The sequence below is a fragment of the Clarias gariepinus genome, chromosome 3 (genome assembly GCF_024256425.1).
Source record: "Clarias gariepinus isolate MV-2021 ecotype Netherlands chromosome 3, CGAR_prim_01v2, whole genome shotgun sequence".
Classification (NCBI taxonomy): domain Eukaryota; kingdom Metazoa; phylum Chordata; class Actinopteri; order Siluriformes; family Clariidae; genus Clarias; species Clarias gariepinus.
Genome location: NC_071102.1, coordinates 21,636,870 through 21,656,877, shown reverse-complemented (window position 1 = coordinate 21,656,877; position 20,008 = coordinate 21,636,870). Strand labels below are relative to the sequence as shown.

The 20,008-nt window shown below is 39.5% G+C and overlaps 1 protein-coding gene across 1 annotated transcript in view; it reads right to left on the bottom strand.

Moving 5' to 3' along the window:
- The window catches only part of angpt1 (angiopoietin 1), a 66,132-nt gene that overhangs the window by 30,255 nt on the left and 15,869 nt on the right, over positions 1-20,008 (bottom strand). The window contains exons 2-4 of the mRNA XM_053493007.1: positions 11,904-12,059; positions 11,360-11,481; positions 9,842-10,074 (exon numbers count right to left, since the gene is read on the bottom strand). Of these exons, the coding sequence (XP_053348982.1) occupies positions 9,842-10,074; positions 11,360-11,481; positions 11,904-12,059 (511 nt within the window). The remainder of the gene's footprint in view (positions 1-9,841; positions 10,075-11,359; positions 11,482-11,903; positions 12,060-20,008) is intronic.

Here is a 20,008-nt window from a genome sequence, read left to right as displayed (position 1 = left end):
ACCATCCAGCTTCCTGTTGATCACATTTCACAGGTTTTCAATGGGGTTCTGATCTGAAGATCGGGCGGCAGGGCAGGGACTAGATGTGGTGCTCCAACATCCACACTTTGATTGACCTGGCTGTGTGGCATGAAGCATTTCCATCCATCCATCCATCCATCTAGGAACCTCTGTAGTCCAACTGAGGACCGTGGACGCCAATGGTAACCACTGTATTTATTCTCATTTTATGACCGTGCTAGGACCTCCGGTCAACGTTCACACACATTCACAAATCACACTACGGGCAATTTGGGCCTGCATGTCTTTGGACTGTGGGAGGAAGCATACAAACTCCATGCACACAGACCCAGAGATGGAAATTGAACCCGGACACTGGAGGTGCAAGGCGACAGTGCTAACCACTGAGCCACCGATGAAGATCACCTGACTAACATTGACAGAGCAGAAGGAAGCAAATGTTCTTCTGGTGAAACCTTGTATGTAGCTTGAAGCATGCATCCTTCACAAAGACAAATCTTGCCTTGATAAAGCACCTCCAGATCATCATCAATCCTTCTTTTTGGATTTCTTTTTCTTTGGAAATTCTTTTTGGCAAACCTCAGCCTTGATCTTCTTTGATTCTCATTCTTGAAGAGCCTTTTCTCCTGGCTTTACATGACTTCAGCCTTGTCTCTAGGATCCTGATTTGAACAGTCCTCTGTATGCACTTCATCCACTGTAGCCACTTAAAGGTCACTTAATGTCATCCTACAGTTGTTAAGTGACATTCAAATGAAATCTTGAAGATGGAGGCAACATGATAGTCACTGTATCCATGTGCCAGTAAAGCAAGGATCGCATCACCCTTCTTTTCCTCACTTAAAACATCTCAACTCAACTCTGTTGGTTATTTTTAAAATTCCAGTTACCTTTAATGTTTTACTACTGTAGCACTGTTTTTGCTATGCAGGTGGTCCCATTGCAAGAGAAGAAGGATCATCACAGCAGTGTTTTTTTATGCTTTTCCTCATTAAATAGGATTCGATTCTCATAGGATCAGAACCTCATAAAACAGAACGAGCTGTGCTTGTGTTGGAATTCAACAAAGGTTGCCATATCTGTAGAGATTCTGATGTAAGAAAATAAATTGCAGTCTCTCTCTTTTTTTTTTCTTCCCCCAAAGCTGTATGTCCAGTGAATGCTGATATCTCTGATGAGGGACATGCAGGGTCAACGGTCCGACATTCCTACAAGGACCTGTGTAGACACTTTTTGACAGGTTTTATTGGTCGATGTGTGCGTCCGTCACCATGCCTCCAAAAGTCAAAGACATTTTCACTGTGTAGCAACATCTGGAGACATCTGGACTTTTCTGGAAATAGCTCTTTTCAAAATTGCACTCGAATACACACTATAATTATACAGAAACCAAGGATAATTAAAAAAAAAAGAAAAGAAAAGAAAGAAAAAAAAGCTATGATTCTCACAACAGTATGATGCTAACAATACGGGTTCCCAAGGATAATAAAGATGCACTTAGCACTTAATGATCACATATCAAGAGCTATTAAACAGCTTGTGTCCTGGCACTTTATTGTCAAATGTTAATCCATTATTCTCTATTTATGTATGCGTTCTTGTCTCGGACAACAAACCTTCCTAAACTTTCGTACCAAGAATTAAGACGCCTTTATACAGTAAGTAGGTAATTAAACTAGAACAAATTCAGGTAAACGGGAGCACGTCTTGTTTATGGCCAATATAAACCATAAATCCCAGACACTCACTTGCCCTATAAAATTTAACTCTATTAATATGAGATGTGCAACAAAAAACACCGGTAACAAAAACTGACCCGAAACAAAAAAACAAACAAAAAAAACAAAGCATAAGTAATGTCCAACTTTAGCCGGTGCCGTTGGGCAAAACAGAACATTACATAAGGCGCAAAGTATCTCAGTAATCGTTCGCCAAATTCTAACGATTCATTTCAGATCCATTAATTTTACAAATCCATGAAAAGTGCCATGCTGAGGTGCAATATATTTCTAGAAAACTAAACCCAGTGACTGAAACAACACCACTCTGCAGCATCGAAGGCTATGGTAATCAAAGATGACTGATGCTATTCATTAGGTGCGATAACACGGAACAGAAAAAGAAAATTACAGTTTGTGCAGCAGTCAGGGAATCGTAACAGCCATCCAGAACTGGGCTCGGTTACCGTTAAAACACGATTTAGCGAGCAGAGTTGGTAATATTTTTAGAAGTGATAAGTGCGCTACAGTACGTACTATAGATGAGCTCATCACGATCTGGCAGTTAAAGATCATCATCATCCCTTCCAAAGAAATGTTAAGCTACTAAAAGAAAACTAAAATACAATAGAGAAATTAATGATCGATTTTAATGACAAGTGTTTTATTAACAAACCTTTAATTTATGCTCCTGCACTGATTGTTTAACCCAGGACACAATCTGTTGTTTTTCTAATCGAGTCATTTTCAATTCTGGAAACAAACACTAATTCCTGCAGACTCCAAATTGTAATATTATATGAGAAACATGTTGAATGATCAGCTTGGATAGGGTAACGTTCTCCCTATTGAGGAACCCCTGACCCAGTTTTAAATTGCAGTAGAGGTGCCGTGGTAGTGTGAACCTTGGAACCTTCGCTTTAACCTCCAGAGAGCAGAGACTCATTGTCCCGTTGGACTCATTAGGGTTAACCGGAGGTAAGCGAGGTGATCCTCTTTGGTGGAGTCAAAACAAAAACATTTTTTAACCTAAAACACAAATGATTTACTTTCTAGTTTTTACTTACTTACCTTTAAGCATAGTATAGACATGTTTCCTGTTATGATGATGAAAGAAATACAGTATTGTACACCCAGGATTGATGGACCTACACTAAATATGTGTGGTCCAGAATAATACACAAGGATTATTATATTGCTGTGTTAATATTTGACTAGATCGATTAAAAGTGATTCGTATAGTACAAACCAGCGACAGGGTCTTGGCATCTTTTCCATATTCATCCTGGTCTCTTTTGGAATCGCGCTAATGCAGATGTCTGGCTTAAAGAACCGCTTTGGCCGTCAACTTAAACTCCTAATGACAGAAAGAGCAACAGGAAGCAGCCCTGCTCATAGCACCTTCCCAGTAGGAAGTGGAACTTGCGCCCAGACGGCTGAAATTTCTCTACACTTGAGCCAGTCCCAGCACAGGGTAGATTTTTTTTTGTGACCACTGAGATCAGGCGCAGAAGCAAGGTCGAAAGGGTTAAGCCTTGGTTACAGTGGGGGGCGTAGGGAATAATTAATGTGGTTGAGCGATAAGTGGGTGTGGCCGCATGACCAGTTCTGACACCCTGGGGGAAATGCTGGCCTTGGAGCGATGTGGCTGTGTAAAAGAGAAATTTCAGCCGTCTGGGCGCAAGTTCCACTTCCTACTGGGAAGGTGCTATGAGCAGGGCTGCTTCCTGTTGCTCTTTCTGTCATTAGGAGTTTAAGTTGACGGCCAAAGCGGTTCTTTAAGCCAGACATCTGCATTAGCGCGATTCCAAAAGAGACCAGGATGAATATGGAAAAGATGCCAAGACCCTGTCGCTGGTTTGTACTATACGAATCACTTTTAATCGATCTAGTCAAATATTAACACAGCAATATAATAATCCTTGTGTATTATTCTGGACCACACATATTTAGTGTAGGTCCATCAATCCTGGGTGTACAATACCAATAATTAAGAAACCTGACCTCGACCCCTGTCAGCTGTCCAGTTACAGACCAATATCAAACCTCCCCTTTATCTCTAAGATCCTGGAAAAGATAGTAGCGGAGCAGCTATGCTCATATATACATAGGAATGGCATACATGAACTGTATCAGTCAGGATTTAGGCCTCATCACAGTACAGAGACGGCGCTCGTTAAAGTAGTAAATGACATTCTATTGGCCTCTGATCAGGGTTGTGTAACTATGCTTGTATTACTTGACCTCAGTGCAGCTTTTGACACTGTTGATCACGCTATTCTTCTTCACAGATTAGAAAATGTAGTGGGAATTAAGGGTACAGCCCTCTCCTGGCTCAGATCCTATCTGACCCATCGTTATCAGTATGTAGACTTAAATGGTGATTATTCTGCATGTTCTCTAGTGGAGTTTGGCGTTCCGCAGGGTTCAGTTTTAGGTCCACTGCTTTTTTCCCTTTACATGCTTCCTCTGGGCAACATAATCCGTAAGCATGGTATTAGTTTTCATTGTTATGCTGATGATACACAGTTATATGTCTCAGCAAAACCTGATGAGAAAAAACAGCTTACTAAAATTGAGCAATGTGTGCAGGACATAAGAAATTGGATGCTAACTAACTTCCTTCTGCTAAATCCGGATAAGACAGAAGTTCTAGTCATAGGACCGCATACAGCTAGGAGTAAAATTTTAGATCATACCGTAACTTTAGATGGCCTTTCTGTTCCATCAAATGCAACAGTGAAAGACCTTGGTGTGATTATTGATTCCAGCCTTTCATTTGAAGCACATGTAGATAATATTACCAGGATAGCATTCTTTCACCTCAGAAATATTGCCAGAATAAGAAATTTATTGTCGCTAAACGACGCAGAAAAACTAGTTCATGCTTTTATCACCTCTAGGTTGGACTATTGTAATGCCTTACTGTCTGGTTGTTCAGCTAGATGCATAAATAAGCTTCAGCTAGTCCAAAATGCAGCAGCGAGAGTCCTCACCAGAACCAGAAGATATGAGCACATCACCCCTATCTTATCTTCACTCCATTGGCTCCCTGTGAAATTTCGCATTGATTTTAAAATACTACTCTTGACATATAAAGCATTAAATGGTCTCGCGCCGCAGTACCTGAGCGAACTGCTAGTGTCTTACGATCCGCCACGCCTACTTCGATCAAAGGATGCAGGCTGCTTGTCAGTACCGCGTATTATGAAAAATACAGCTGGGGGCAGAGCTTTTTCTTACAAAGCCCCAAAGTTATGGAATAGTCTTCCAAATAGTGTTCGGGACTCAGACACAGTCTCAGTGTTTAAGTCCAGGCTAAAAACCTATTTATTTAGCCGAGCATTTTTATAAATAGATTTGCCATAGGTAAAGGAGCAGATCTGGGGGACTCATGGACGTAGAGTATTATGGTAAACTGGTATGTTTGGATGCTGTCTTCCTCACTCTCATTGATCACTCAGGTTTGCTGATGGTGAGGTGATTGTTTGTTTTACATGTCAGGAAGCCCTCATGTTTGTGTTTCCTTCTGGCTCCTCCCTTTTAGTTATGCTGTCATAGTTAGTCCTGCCGGAGTCTCTGCTTGCACGCTACAGTTAATATACATTCACATTATACATTGTGTGACTGTGACCATACCTAACTGCCATCTCTCCTCTTCTTCTCTTTCCCCCCCTCTTTCTTTTTCCTCTCTCCTCCTGTCCCCCCATTTCACTCTTTCTCTCTCTCTCTGTCGAGCTACAAATGTCGTTCCTGAGCTGCCAGTGATCCAGACTCCCTCTGCCCTCCGGACCTGTCTGACCCATCCTGGTGCCCCGCTTCTGGCTGAAGATCTCGTCACATGGATGCCCCGTGTGTCTCTCTGGGATGCGTCTGGTGTCTGGGAATGATTCTCTCTACCTAGAAAATGGTTCTGGCCTTGACTGGTGTTGGCAACTGTTTCTCTGGGGACTTGACAGTTCGATAGTTCATGACTGGAACTTCTTACAAGTCTACCTGGGTCTTCAATAACTACCTGGACTCCATATTAACATCAATTAACATCAGCTATTATAGCTGAACTGCCTCCCACCCTACACACTGTATAAATGCAGATCATTTACTGCTTTTTGTTTCACCCAAATGAGGATGGGTTCCCTGTTGAGTGTGGTTCCTCTCAAGGTTTCTTCCTCTTACCATCTCAGGGAGTTTTTCCTTGCCACTGTCGCCCTCGGCTTGCTCACCAGGGACAAACTGACCATTTTGATTCATACAAATTCACATTTCATACAAACCTAAATAATTCTTTTGACTATGTAAAGCTGCTTTGCGGCAATGAAAATTGCTAAAAGCGCTATACAAATAAAATTGAATTGAATTGAATTGAATTAAAAGGGAATTGGGTGTATTTGAAGAAATTCGAGGCCTCCATAGGGAATTCCATGACCCTCCAGCACTAAGGAGTGTTTCACTGAATGTCAACAGAATAATTTTCGAAATATTCTCAGGATTATTCTGCTCTGTTGCAAAAATGGTCGTTTGATTTTTATAGATACTGTTTAATCCTAGCCAGGTACAGTATATTATAAAAAAATAAAAAAAATGCTAGAATTGGCAAGCTGATCCGGTTGTATAAGGTGACTATGACAGAATATGTACTGACGTATATACAGCCGCTGAGTGAGACATTATGGAGCCTGTAGATGCAACGAGGCTGTCTGTCTGTCTGACATTTCGGTCAACTGTTAAAGCGCTGGACCGTGATAAGCTCCATCCGCTATAACACAACCCCTGTCTGGAGCAAAACGTTCAACCGAGGACGTGATTTCTTTCAAATGTCTTGAAAGGTCTGTTTTTTTGTACTCTGTTCCAGTAATTTCCTAGGGGAAGCATTACCTTCAGCATTTAGGCACACTGTCTAAAAGTTGCGCTTTGCCACTGCTTCAAAGTTTTTAATTTAATTCAACTTTGACCCCATTGTTGCTTACCTTTCACAGCATAAACAATGAGATAATCAGCTGCATTAGTCACGGCAAATCAGACACAGACTTGAGACTTGGAGACAACACAGTTTCAGTGGATTCGGTAAACAAGACATTTATTACAATTTGTCGCATTTTAGCTCTAGAACGGGGTTCAGTTACAACAGTTATAGGTGAAGACACAGCCTCGCTAACCAATCAAGGACTATTAAGATGATCAGGATCAGATTTAATGTACATGTGGCTTTACCCATGGCATACTTGCGTGCATACTGGCGTGAATTCAAATACTTTTTCATTTTTACAAACGAAACATTCCTTAAACTTTACACAAAAATAAGGTTTGTACTGTAGATGGAAACACCCTGCCGGTGAGTATGTCTGAGAAAAAATAGGCAGAATGATTTAACTGCCAGGAAAGCTATGGCAACTCTTTATAATAACGACTCTTTACAAGCGTGGTGAGCTGAAAAGTATCTCAGTAAGCAAAACACACTGAACCTTGTAGGGTGGAAGGGCTGTAAGCGCAGAAGACCACAAGGGTTGGGTTCGACAAGGGTCAGCCAAGAAGAGGAATCTGACGCTCCAGTGAAAACAGCCTGCATAGCTGAAGATCAGATAAGCTTTTCTTTTGTATTTTTCCTAGTCTTTTATATATAGGAAATGTATGCTGTAACATTTAAAATACACAGATATTACTGTTTACAATTAATTCAATGTGTATGAGGAAAGATTTCTGACAATCATAATTATGACCTAAACCAATGTTGGCCAATCGCAACAACAAAGTAGAATCAATGACTTTATTTATAGTTTTTAATAGATAAATGATTCTCACTTTTCTAATTATATATACAACGACCACTCACTACGTTAACACCGCCGCCTGGTGAATTGAATAATAATGATTATCAATTATATACCAGTGAACTGGTGTCGGGATCATGGACACCCAAGGCTCATTTATGCCTGGGGGAGACAATGCCAGCTTGTATGCTCTGATCCCAAAGAAAAAACAATGTAGCAACACAAATTGTTAAAAATGTGAATGCTGGAAATGAAAGAAAGGTATCAGAACACCCAGTGCACCACAGTCTGCTGTGTATGGGGCTTAGCATACACAAAAGTCCAAGGCTGTTGATCTGCCCTCGGCCTCAATTTCAGTTTTATCAAGCATCTTTACAGGAGAATCCTTCAGACTAACAAATCGGACCCACAGAGGAATCCTTTGCAACCCACAGCAACCTAAAGGTTCTGCCACTAACGTCCGAGTGCCAGACATTACAGCACACCCTCAGAGGTTTTCTGTAGTCTTGCCCCAAGGCACAAGGGGAACCTACACAATACTGTGCATAATGTTTATTTTTAAGTTTAATGTTATGGCTGATCAGTGTACTTACTAACAAGATGTTTAATATAGACCTTAAGTGTTATTTTCTGGATGACGGTGAATTCCCATAAATAATGCAAAACATATTTAAAACAGATTAGCAATAACCAGGGATGAAAGGTCCTAGCTGAAGTATTTGAAAGACAACGCGTTAGTTAAAATATTGTCTTTTTTATCTTTTAAAAGACAATTTTTATTGATTGATTTATCTGTTTTGCTGATTTTTATAATAGTAAAGTTCACAACAGTGTTTGACTGATGCTGTTATCCAAATTGACGTATCAAAGTGCTTTAAAGTTTCCAAAATTGGATAGATCCTTACACCGGTTAGATAAATATACTGTAGATAGATATTGGTTAGATTATTACACCAACTTAAACTTAGTTAGTAACCTAGTAACCAGTGTAAGGATCTATCTAATGTTAAAAATTTCAAAGCACTTTTTGTAAGTCGCTCTGGATAACAGCATCCGCCAAACGCCTAAATGTAAATGTTAGGGACTACAACTACAGAAATGACCACTCACACATCACTGGAGGCTTCCAGAAATAGAGCAAAGCCTAAAAGACAGCGCAATGACAAGATCCTATATTTATAGTGGACGCGTTACAGCTGTCCATCACATTCCCATTCCAAAGGGCCTGCAGGTGCATTATCCAATGTAACATATGCTCTATTCATCCGAGTACAGAATAATACACAACTGTTCAGGGATTCTCAACTTCTGTTCAGATGTTAGAGGGTATTGTTACTGTGATTGTTTGCTCAGCGGTGTAGAGGTGCAGAATAATTCCGATCAAATTCAAAGTGTTGGCTGGGCTAAGTGAAGTCCTTGGTCTCTCCGTGTATTTGGATAATACTGAATACATAAACACTATTGCGATATTATTCTCCTTAGAGTCTGATCACAACCACCTGTTTTTGGAAGATCTGTTTTACTTTAATTTATCTTTTGGGACCATGCAAGTATTTGGATTTTTTTTAACATGGACGTATGGACATTCTGGCATACGGCACATGCATACAGTGTATGCATGAGTATAGTTAGCATGGAGTTAGCTGGTTCGAACTGCTTTGGCATTGCTGATTAGATTCCCTTTTTTAATTATTATTATTTTTTTAATGTAAATCTTGTCCCATTTTTCAATTCCCAATCGCGGCCATATTATACTACAACTACCGTCCAAGGTGAAGCTCATACTTCCTTTGAGACGTGTGAAGTCAGTCATCACTTTTTCAGAGCTGCTTCTCACGCTACATCATATTGCAGCTGAACACACTCAGAGGAACGAGCTATAACATGATTGGCTAGTGGAGCTATGATTGACACGGAAGACAGTGTGTACTGTAATTTCTCTCACCCAGACAACACAGCTTTGGTTTTACTCGTCTGGGCTTCTGGACTGGGAGACGGCTACGCCATTGTTACAATTTGAACTCCCAACGAGAAAGCAAATGATAATTGTCGGTCTTTTGCATTAAACAAACTTTGTAAGCACTACGTTGGCCAATGGCGCACAACAATGACAACTTGAAGACAATAGTCTGTTGTATATAAAGAAACTAGTCATTATTGTAAGAATAGTCTTCACATGCTTTTCATTTTTGAGCTATAATGAGCATTTAAAAGAAACCAGAGTTGAAAGAAAGGCCGAACTCATGGTGCACAAATATTTCACGTGCACTTTTAAAGGACATTTTGGGAAATCTGAAAGTCGGAGCTGATCTGCGCAACATTTGTGTACAGTACCTCCGTCCTTGGAGCAGAGGTTGAGAAGGCTATGCACGGTGTTCATCAGGTCCTGCTGTTGCTTCTGCAGCACGGTGCTGTTGCCTGAGGCTTTGCCCAGCTGAGCCTCCAAGTCAAGAATCACACCGCTCTGCCTGACCACAAGCGCCTGCAGATTGCTCTTTTCCTCCCTCAGTACCTCCAGCTCCTCCCTGTGCCTTGCCTCCATTTCCTGCATCTTCGACTCCAAAAACCTGGGGAGAGGGAGAGAGAGCGAGACAGTGAGAAGAAAGACGACAAAAAGGACACACAGAGAGAGCGAGAGAGGGAGAGCAGCCAGTAGAAAGGGAAAGAGACCAAAAGAGGTGCAGGGGACAGAAGGAAAGCGTTTCAGGACATAGCACAGCTGCTGCGCGAAGCTGTCCACACACGTCCACGTCTATGGTTCTGCATTATAATACACACATTATAGGAGATTAAATTGATTAAATATGTCTGTAATGGGTGTGTAAATATTGATATGATTTTTTTCTCAGTATCCCTAACCGTAACAAGAAGCAATCCAAATTTCATCATATACTGTATACAATTGAGAACTAATCTAATGCCAGGCAGGATAGTTGCCTTAAGGCTTCATACTGTAGCTCTCCTTGGGTATGAGACATGTGTATAGTACAGTAAATTTGTGTATAGCAATTTGTGTATAGTAAATTTAACATTTAATAACACATGCATCTTGTATCTTGAATTCTGCATGATGATTTCCTGACCAATATTAATCCCATAACATCAACCTGGAGAACAAATATGTATGTGTTTTTTATTAATTTTTTTTTAATGCAAGCGCAGCTTTTTTGGTCTTTGCGATAATGACGAGGAAATTCTTGTATGCATTTTTTTCCCTAACACAGCTAGATCGCTTTGCTGATAGAATTTGGAGTCAGGCTCGCATGCTATTGACGAGATACAAGTCACCCGAGTCACATGAGACCCATCCTAGCAATTAACAAACTGCAGTATATCATACTATCCAGACAGGATATTTAAATATCAAATAAATTAAATGTGCAATGGTCCATCTATGAAAATATGTGTGTGTTTTTTTTTTCTGTTTTTTTTGAGGCATGAGATATCTTTCATCCATTGGCAGGTTGCGCCGAACTCACTGCATGAGGCCGAGTCTGAGATCTGATTAAGTTGTTGAGAACTGAATATTTGTATTTTGCAATTTGTGTTTTTTGGATGTGAAGCTTGCATCTTTTCTTTCTTTACTATTAGGAATCAGATTCAAACGCTCCAGGGCACCGTTCCCTAGTGCGAGGCAAAAATTGTGCAAAAAAGAAAAAAAAACCAGTGCTCATCAGAATTGTACCATTTTGTCACAACTGCTTATTGAATCCAGAGAAGAAGAAAAAAAAATAGTCATAAAGATGGTCATACCATGGATCCACTCCATCAACAATAGTTTTCATGCTGATTAAAATGAAAGGGGTCATGAACTTAATCTGTGATTTGTGTTTAAATGTACAGTATGCTTACCCGTTCTTATCATGGAGTTTACTGATCTCATTAGTCTGCACCATGAGCTGCTTCTCCAGCTTGTTCGTGGACAATGAGTTCTCCAGAAGCTGAATCTCCAGCCTGGATGTCTGATTCAAAACCTAATTTCAAGTGACAGAGTACAGGCAAAATATAAAGGGTAATGATCTAAACATAAAGTCGACCCCATTACACAAGCAACACCTGTAGAGAAGTCATTAACCGGAGAAACAGGCAACTGTTGTTCCTTGGCTATCTGGTAGTGTTTAAAAATTTTCTTTTCCCTTAAGAAAAACGCTTCGTTTCAAAAACAGCAGAATCGAGTCATGACCGTATTCCTGTGTGTCTCATTCAAACTCACATAAAACATCAATAGTGGTGGGAACACGAGTACAGAGCATATCTACAGGGAGAACAGACATGTCATGTGATTCAAGTATTTCGTTTGGCTTTTCAATGGCGATCCTGCAGAGATAATAATAAGATGAATATCTACTGTAAGTGTGCGTTGTGTGTGGAGCATCACAGGGGGTAAGTAAGTTACCTGAGTCTCAACATCAGTCAGCTTTCGGGTCTGTTCGGCCGTCTGGGACAGAAGGTTGGTTCCCATTTCCAGCATGGCTGCTGTACGATTGTGGACGGCGCTTTGCTGTAACTGGGCCATCTCTGCCTTCAAGCTCTCCTTGATGTAGGTCTCAATCTGAAAGTTGGAAATCAACCAAAAGATTTAGTGCGCTAAATTGCTAGTGTTTTCTATACCACATGTTACATGTTACAAGGCATAAAAAAAATATCAAATATGTTAAAGTCAAGTCAAAGTCAAAGTCAAGTTTATTGTTTATTCTGCTGTACAGTAGTGTACAGTACAGGACATACATATAAAGAATTGAAATTGCTTTCTGAAATTGAAGTTACTCTCAGTTCCCTTACAAACAACAATAAGTACACAAAAATGTCATTGTTAAAGAACAAAATAGTGTTAAAAAAATCATTAAATATAACAAACTAAGACTAACACAGTGGATAAGACAAATAACTTTATCTGTCCTGCAAAAAGGGACAGATGACAGATAACAAACGACAAAAGGCCGGTATGGTGCAAAGTGGAAACAGTACAAAGAAGAGGAGTGCAAATGAGCTTGTACAGTAGTTTGTTTAAAGTGACATATGTCACAAATACAGTACAGTTAACATGATCTGAATAATACAACTTGTTCTTTTGAATTTTTTTTTTCATTAGTTAATGTAAAATTTGCCACATATAAAATTGGACTTCAAGCTTGCATTGCATTTAACTAAATTTCACTTATTAGTTCCCTGTTTTTTTTTTTCAAACTTGTGATTTATTTATATGCTTCTTAGATTTTTTCATATTTTTTGTTTGTTTTTAGCATTGCACTAGTAAATTCTGGTCAGCTTTCACATTACCCCGTGTCTACTGATTGTACAGTATGTAAGATATACAGTGTCCAATCATATCAAGTCTTTGTGTTAATGTCATCTCTATTGTTGCTGAATATCTGGAATTTCTTTCAGGATTAATTAAGTATATATTTATGTATGTATTTAAATTCAAAATTCAAATTCACAGTCATACACAGTACGATGTGCAGTGAAATGCTTGGACAACTGCCCGTGACCTTAAAATATAGACAATGGATAGGATATAAATATAAAAAAGGAAAACATAAGTTTTGACTGAGTAAAATTAAAATAAAATATAAAATAAAAAATAAAATATCACTATAAAGTACAAAATATACAATATAAGATAAATGTATGAAAAATATAGAAAAATAAGAGACAGCTGTAGTGTACAGGACAAATATACAATATAAGAAACATTTATGAAAAATAAAAAAAAAATAATACAGAGATATAGAGTTTATGGAATTTTGTGGGAAGAAAGTTAAATATATATTGAATATAAACAGAAATGCCACATATTTAAAGTGTTTAAAGTGACTTGGGCATCCGGGTAACAGAACGTCCAGAGGGTGTGCAAATATGCTTGAAGTGACATATTTAAAGTGACTTCTGATAGGGTAATTGGGCAATTTAACTAATGTCCACGAATGTGTAGTTGTGCAGTGGGCACTGGTGTAAGTGAATGTTCAGAATGTCCACAGAGAGTGCAAAAACCATGTGTGTACAGTAGATGTGCAAAATGGATCAGTACTGTGTGGCGTACTGATTAAGAGACCGTATCACCTGCGGGAAGAAAATGGAATGTATGTATGTATGTATGTATGTATCTATCTATCTATCTATCTATTTATCTATCTATCTATCTATCTATCTATCTATTAAATTTGTAGAACCATGTTTTCTGTCACTTAAGGGTGTGATGACATCACGCGCTTAATACTGCAAAATTTAATTAACGCTATTTCTTTTACACAATCAGAAGGTCAATTAAAACGATTACTTTTCATTACAGCGGTATGCGTGTCTCATCAGCATGTCTGATATCCTCAGCGTGTCTGTTGAATATGCAACTAATTAAAAGAGATCCTTAGAAAATGTTCCAGTCATTATTCCTAATTAACACGCTTTAATTTTACACTCATGCCACCTTTTCAACTGTTTCTCAAAGCATCTTGTCACATCCGTGTTATTCTTAAATTTCAGGTTTTTTTTTCTTTTCATGACTCACTTTGAGACACTTTCTATAGTGAGTTATTAAGAACATTTAACACAGATAGATACGTACGTAACCTGAATAGTTTTTTCATTTTATTTTTTGTGCGATGGTGTTCACAGATTTATGATATTTTTCGGGTTTTTAATAAATAAGAGCCAGAGTGGGGTACCAAGTTTGTTAACTTCTACTTAACATTTAGGAATACGTGCTCTACTGGATCAGTCTAACTTGCTAAACTTTACAGTATGTAATGGAGAAATAGACAGGTTTAGATGCTAAATTTCGTTAGCCGAATTTGCTAACGACCTATCCAGACATCCCCTGATTTAAAATATCAGTCGATACCAATTTAGTTAATGTGTCATTTCTTCCATTTACATTTAATACGAGGATTTTTGGCTGCCGAACAGGTAAGGAGGTGATACGACTCGATAATGATGCCTAAGGATCAATAACGACTCAATAACAGCGATACTCGATACCAAGGCATTAACGAAAAAGAAGACATTTTTGGACATTCTCGAATTTTTCTTTCACTAACAAAGCTAACGAACATGACGCAATTCACATTGAGCCCAAAAGACGCTGATATGATCCGATATCAACTTCTACCAAGCTCTCCAGAGGTCATAATCAATTTGCATCAGTGTACAGCAGGTTCGGTACCAAATTCTGCTCAATGGAATGGGGGTATAACATGGTAGATATATACGAGATGAAATCTTTACAGTAGCAGTAGCCAAAGCGGCAACTTAGGACCAGAAGGCCCATAAAACCACTCCCACAAAACCAACTATAGAGTCTCAATCCACTTTTACACCAGGACACGAGTGTTTTACAAACTTCACGTGGCTAATAAAATGAAAAAGGATACCAACTAAGGACAAGGACGTAGAGGTAATTCTCAACAGCTGGGCTCTAGGCCACCAAGACGCAAAGCATTTAGGAAATGTCCATTCCTAATACAGTTGAAAGGACCTAAGAAGCAGTAGGTATCGCAATTACAGTACGTTCCAGAGATCGGATGGACATTCCCCAAACGTCCACTTTCGAACTGCACAGTCAGTCTTTAATCATGGTTACTTCCAAGCAGGGCATCATTTCAAAGAAGCTCCTTATCTACAGTCAAGTGAATTTCTTCTTTCTGCAATGAATAGAATGATTCTCCTTAATACTAAACTCAGCACAGTAAGTACATAAAAAAGCTGAAGATGTAGGTGGAAGCAGATGTAGGACCATTTGTTAAGGAAGGAAGAGATGATGATGATGTGATAGAGGAGAACTTGGGAGCTTATCTTTAAAGCTCTCTTTCATCCTAATCTTCTGGCTTGAGAGATGACAAGCCTAGAACAAGGTTTACGAACACAAAGACTACTTATGTGGATTAGCCCCCCCACACACCCCAAGACACCCCCCCTCCCCCCTCCAGCTACCCGTCCTCAAAGTTAGCAGCTCGTACATTACATTAGCTTGGACCAAACTACTGAGTTTGTCTCTGTCATGTAATCTGTATGAGTTCGATAACTCTGTCATTTTTATCTAAATTGGAAGTTGTTCAAGGGGCTCCGTCTTGCTCTGATAACGTGATATTGTACAAGAGAAATAGAGTGCAACGAATTATTCATATACACATACTATACAGGGAAAGGTATTATGTAGATGTATAAACTGTAACGGAAAAGATAAGAAAAAAAAACAGAGAAGCCAGACGTGCGGATTAGAAAGGCAGTTAAACGTATGTAGGTCTTGGCAAAGCAGGGGAAATGTGTGAGCTCTTCAGTGTGGTCCAGACGAAATATTCAAAGCCTATGCAAGGGAATAAAGGCATAATCCTCATGGCAGCCATTTGTGGGGTTGTTCCAAACTCGGAGTGTTGAGAAATAATTGGTGTCTTTAGTCGAGGGACCGAGGGATAGACAGACATTTTCTCTTGAAATTGTATTTTGTTAAAATCGCCCAGAATAAAGAAAATGGCAGCCTCAACCACGAATTTGATTTGACCAAGTGGACCGAATGCTATACGTATAAAAATAGTAGAAGTATAAAATGTATAGTAATAAATTCTCATAGTATAACAAATTACAAGAACATTCATCTTCAGTATCTTTATTCATCTTCGCACTGTTCAGGGTCACGGTGTATCAAGACAGCATCATGGTAACACTAGACATAACGTAAGGACACACGCTCAATGTAACACGGCCCACTGCAGGACACACTATGCACTCACTATGCATGTACACATTCACGCCTCAGGCAGGTTTGCATAAGCAATCGGCATACAGGCATGTTTTTAAGAGGTGGAAAAAAACTAAAAGACATGCACAAGAACATGAAAGAAACTCCACAGAGCTCAGGATGAGACTAAGGATCCTGGAACTGAGAATACAGACACCACTATACCAATATTGCAATTAACATGTTGATGGTTGGCCTAATATTATATCATTTTACTGAGCTAATATTAGATCGGGCAAGGAAAAAAAAAACATAATGATCATTATAATTAATACGCTTATTTACACAAGTATCCAGAAATTTTAATATTTTTACATTTTTATCAGTACAGAAATGTAGCTCAAATGGCTAAGTCTCTAGGTTGTTGATTTGGGCATTTAAAGATTTGGGTTCGACCCCCTGCTGTCAGTGGTTGCCAGACCCCATACTACCCAGGGGTAGGTCAGTGGTTAAGGCATTGGACTACGGTTCGGAATATCCGGGGTTCAAACCCCACAACCACCAAGTTGCCACTGTTGGGCCCTTGACCAAGGCCCTTAACCCTCAACTGCTCAGATCTATAATGAGATAAAAAATGTAAGTCGCTCTGGATAAGAGCATCTGCCAAATGCCTAAATGTAAAAATAAATACATTTCCCCAGCCAGTGCATGCAGTGCCAGTCCTAAGTCCAGATAAAATGGGAAGGTTGTGTCAGAAAAGAGGACCTTAAAGAATTCTCTAAGTAAAGCAGATACACAGATCAGCCATAACATTACAACACAAAAATTTACACTCAATATGTATAGATTTACTGCTTGTATAGATTTACTGCTTGGACTTGGCATGAAGACCTCAAAAGACCTCTGTGGGTGTGTTTGCTATGGTGTCTGGCTCTGGGTCATGGGGTGAAGCCTCTTTGGATCAGACACCTTTGGTTGGCGCATCCCATGGGTGCTCGATCAGACTTGGGTGTGGGGAGTGTGAGGGCACCTCTGTAGCCATGAGTTCTTTACCTACTGGACGCTGTGCGAGAAAGATGTGGTGCACTGGATGTTCTGGTGCCAGCAATTACTTTTTTCAGCAAGCTGTGCTGCATTGGCTTTTGTGTGGGATCCGACCAGATGGGATAGCCCTTGGTCCCCATAGGCATGAATGAGCGTTGAGTCCTGTCACCAGTTTAATGGTACACAATTAATAATGCTTTTTTTGTAAAAACTCTTTAGATATTGTTATACACATTTAGCAAATAAATAAATATTTAGATAAACATAAGTCACATAGCCAATGAAATCAGGTTTGCCTACAAAAAACTTGTGCACAGTAGTTAGGAGAAAATGGTTGATTTGAGTAACTTTGAGTTACACCAGACGTCTTTGAAAACAAGAAATAAAACATGGTATCTAATATACAGAATAAAAAAGTTTTAATTAGTTTCATGATTTCCCATACACCTAAGACTTAGTGGGCATCGGTGGCTCAGTGGTAGGTTTTTTGCCTGCCATGTGGAAGGCATGGGTTCAATTCCCACCCAAACCCCAGCGACTGGATGCACTGCCGGTCTCAAGCCTAAATAAAATGGAAGGGCATTGGGCATAAAACCTGTGGCAAGTTGTGTGCGGATCGATGGTCCACCCTGGTGACCCCTGGATGAGACCAGCCAAAAGACCAACAAGCACCAAGCAGCTAAGACTTCATTGAAGTTGCTGATGTGTTTTACAGTATTTCTGGATCTGGTTATAAAATTAACTCATACTAAGGGATGGATATTAACTGAAAATAAAATAATTAAAGAAATAATTTTCATTGTGCTCTTAATGGGCTTTAAAATGAATCCACCCTCAACTTGTGCCTCTGCAGATTGTAAAAGCTTTGCCATCCTGTTTAACAGATGATTGTACACCTTAAAAGTTTACAGCTATATAGTTATAGCTGCTCGAAATGTGTTACTCATTAAACAGAACGTCGAAGGAAGCTGTGAGCACTATACGTGTCACCTTGAGAGTGTGTTATTGCTAACACTCATTTGCTGAAACATTAGCTAAGACATCCTTTTCTGGGCTTCTCCAGGGAAATGTGTCTAAATGAGTCATGGCTCTAACTGGTGGGTGTCCCTGACGGAAAGTACCAAGGAGAAACAAGATTAGACAAACATATGCGTCAAATAAAAAAAAAACAGAAAAAAAACAATAGAGGAAGCAGTAAAACGGTCCGGCGTGGGGATCCGTTCATTTTCCACTTTGAAACCACAAACAAGACGGAGCATCCAGAGACAATAGATTCGGTAGTGAAAGAGACACAACATTAACTTTTTTTCTAATAACTGGCCACTGAGCAACTTATAATGCTTACCGTGGCAGATGGACAAAAGCGATGAAATTTAATAGCGTGTAAAAATGTTGGTGATGCCTAATAAACTGTAGTGTATGCAAGGATAAATATAAAAACCTTAAGCGAGCGTTTAACTGATGCAGAAAATCCCTATCTCCAAAAACAACAAAAAAGGCGAGCACCCTCTGATCACATAGCACAACACTCGGGGTTCTTCTCACAGTTGCAGGAATTTGGAGTAATTACGTCTATCTAAAGCAGAGGACCCTCATATGTCAGAGACGTGGCTAAACTGCACCTGGGAGGTTTGGCTTACATCTCTCAGCTGCCCACCAACTGGGGTTCATGCCAAATGAGTCAAGGTCAGCCCTATCAGCGCTTTAAGATCTGACCGCAGGGCACCTCTGTCTAGATCAATATCACGAGCGACGCCTTAAACCTCAAGGGTTTACTTCTTGTCTTGAAAATTGATTATGTTTATTTGTAACATGTACAAACTTGGGAGGGTGAAAGGGGCATCCTTTGTGGAGTCAGACTTAAGGGAACCTGGATTACATGAAACATTGACCGTTTGCAGATTTCACCATGATCATGCTTAGCTTTGATTCTGGAACAGTACTGCTGTTTCCTTTCAGCATAATTCTGTTTAGATATGTTGTTCTGCTCAAATCGGTGGGAATATGGCCGTGGCAAATTTTGTCTCGTCTCTGAAAAAATTTTAAGAATTTACACTCACCGAGAGCGGCATTAATTAAAAACAGCAAGACGATTTGTTTGAGCTGCCGTCTGATGTTTTCAAATTACTCTTCAAAAATAGGAAACCCGGGAGGACAAACTGGCTGTCTTATGACTAAGGAAATAAAGACAAATTTTAGACTCTTAAGTAAAAGCTAAAATATTATACCCTAGCTTCATGCATTAGGAGTAAATGTTAATGTATAGATTAAGCGTGTGACTATTTTTTATTTTTGACAAAAAGCAGATACTGAAGAACTTTAAAGCAAAGGAAAACCTTCTGTACAATATACTGCAAGTTCGCGGCTTTCGCATGATGGTTTACATTCAGTTAATTGAGACATCAATATAGTACATAACATATTGAGACGATCCTCGTGTAAAAGAAAAAAGTGTCTATTATTAGGACGGAAAAGCATAACTTTAAAGCATATATCTCTACAGCTGGGGCAGACAAGCTGAGTACTTCCAGGGAAAGCTCCATGCCGTGTCCTGCCTTATCTCACCCACAGTGCTCTGAGACGGGACAGCGGGATGGTGGCCCCTCTCGCGCAGCACGGACCTTTGAAAACATGCTAATGGCTGCTCAAAATTACGACACTGCGTTAAAAAACACAGCAGTCCTGCGACATTGTAAAAATAACCATTATCTCTAACAAGCTTTAGATTAACAGGTACACTTATGTCAGACTTTAAAACGTATTTATCATGAGAGTGCATGCAT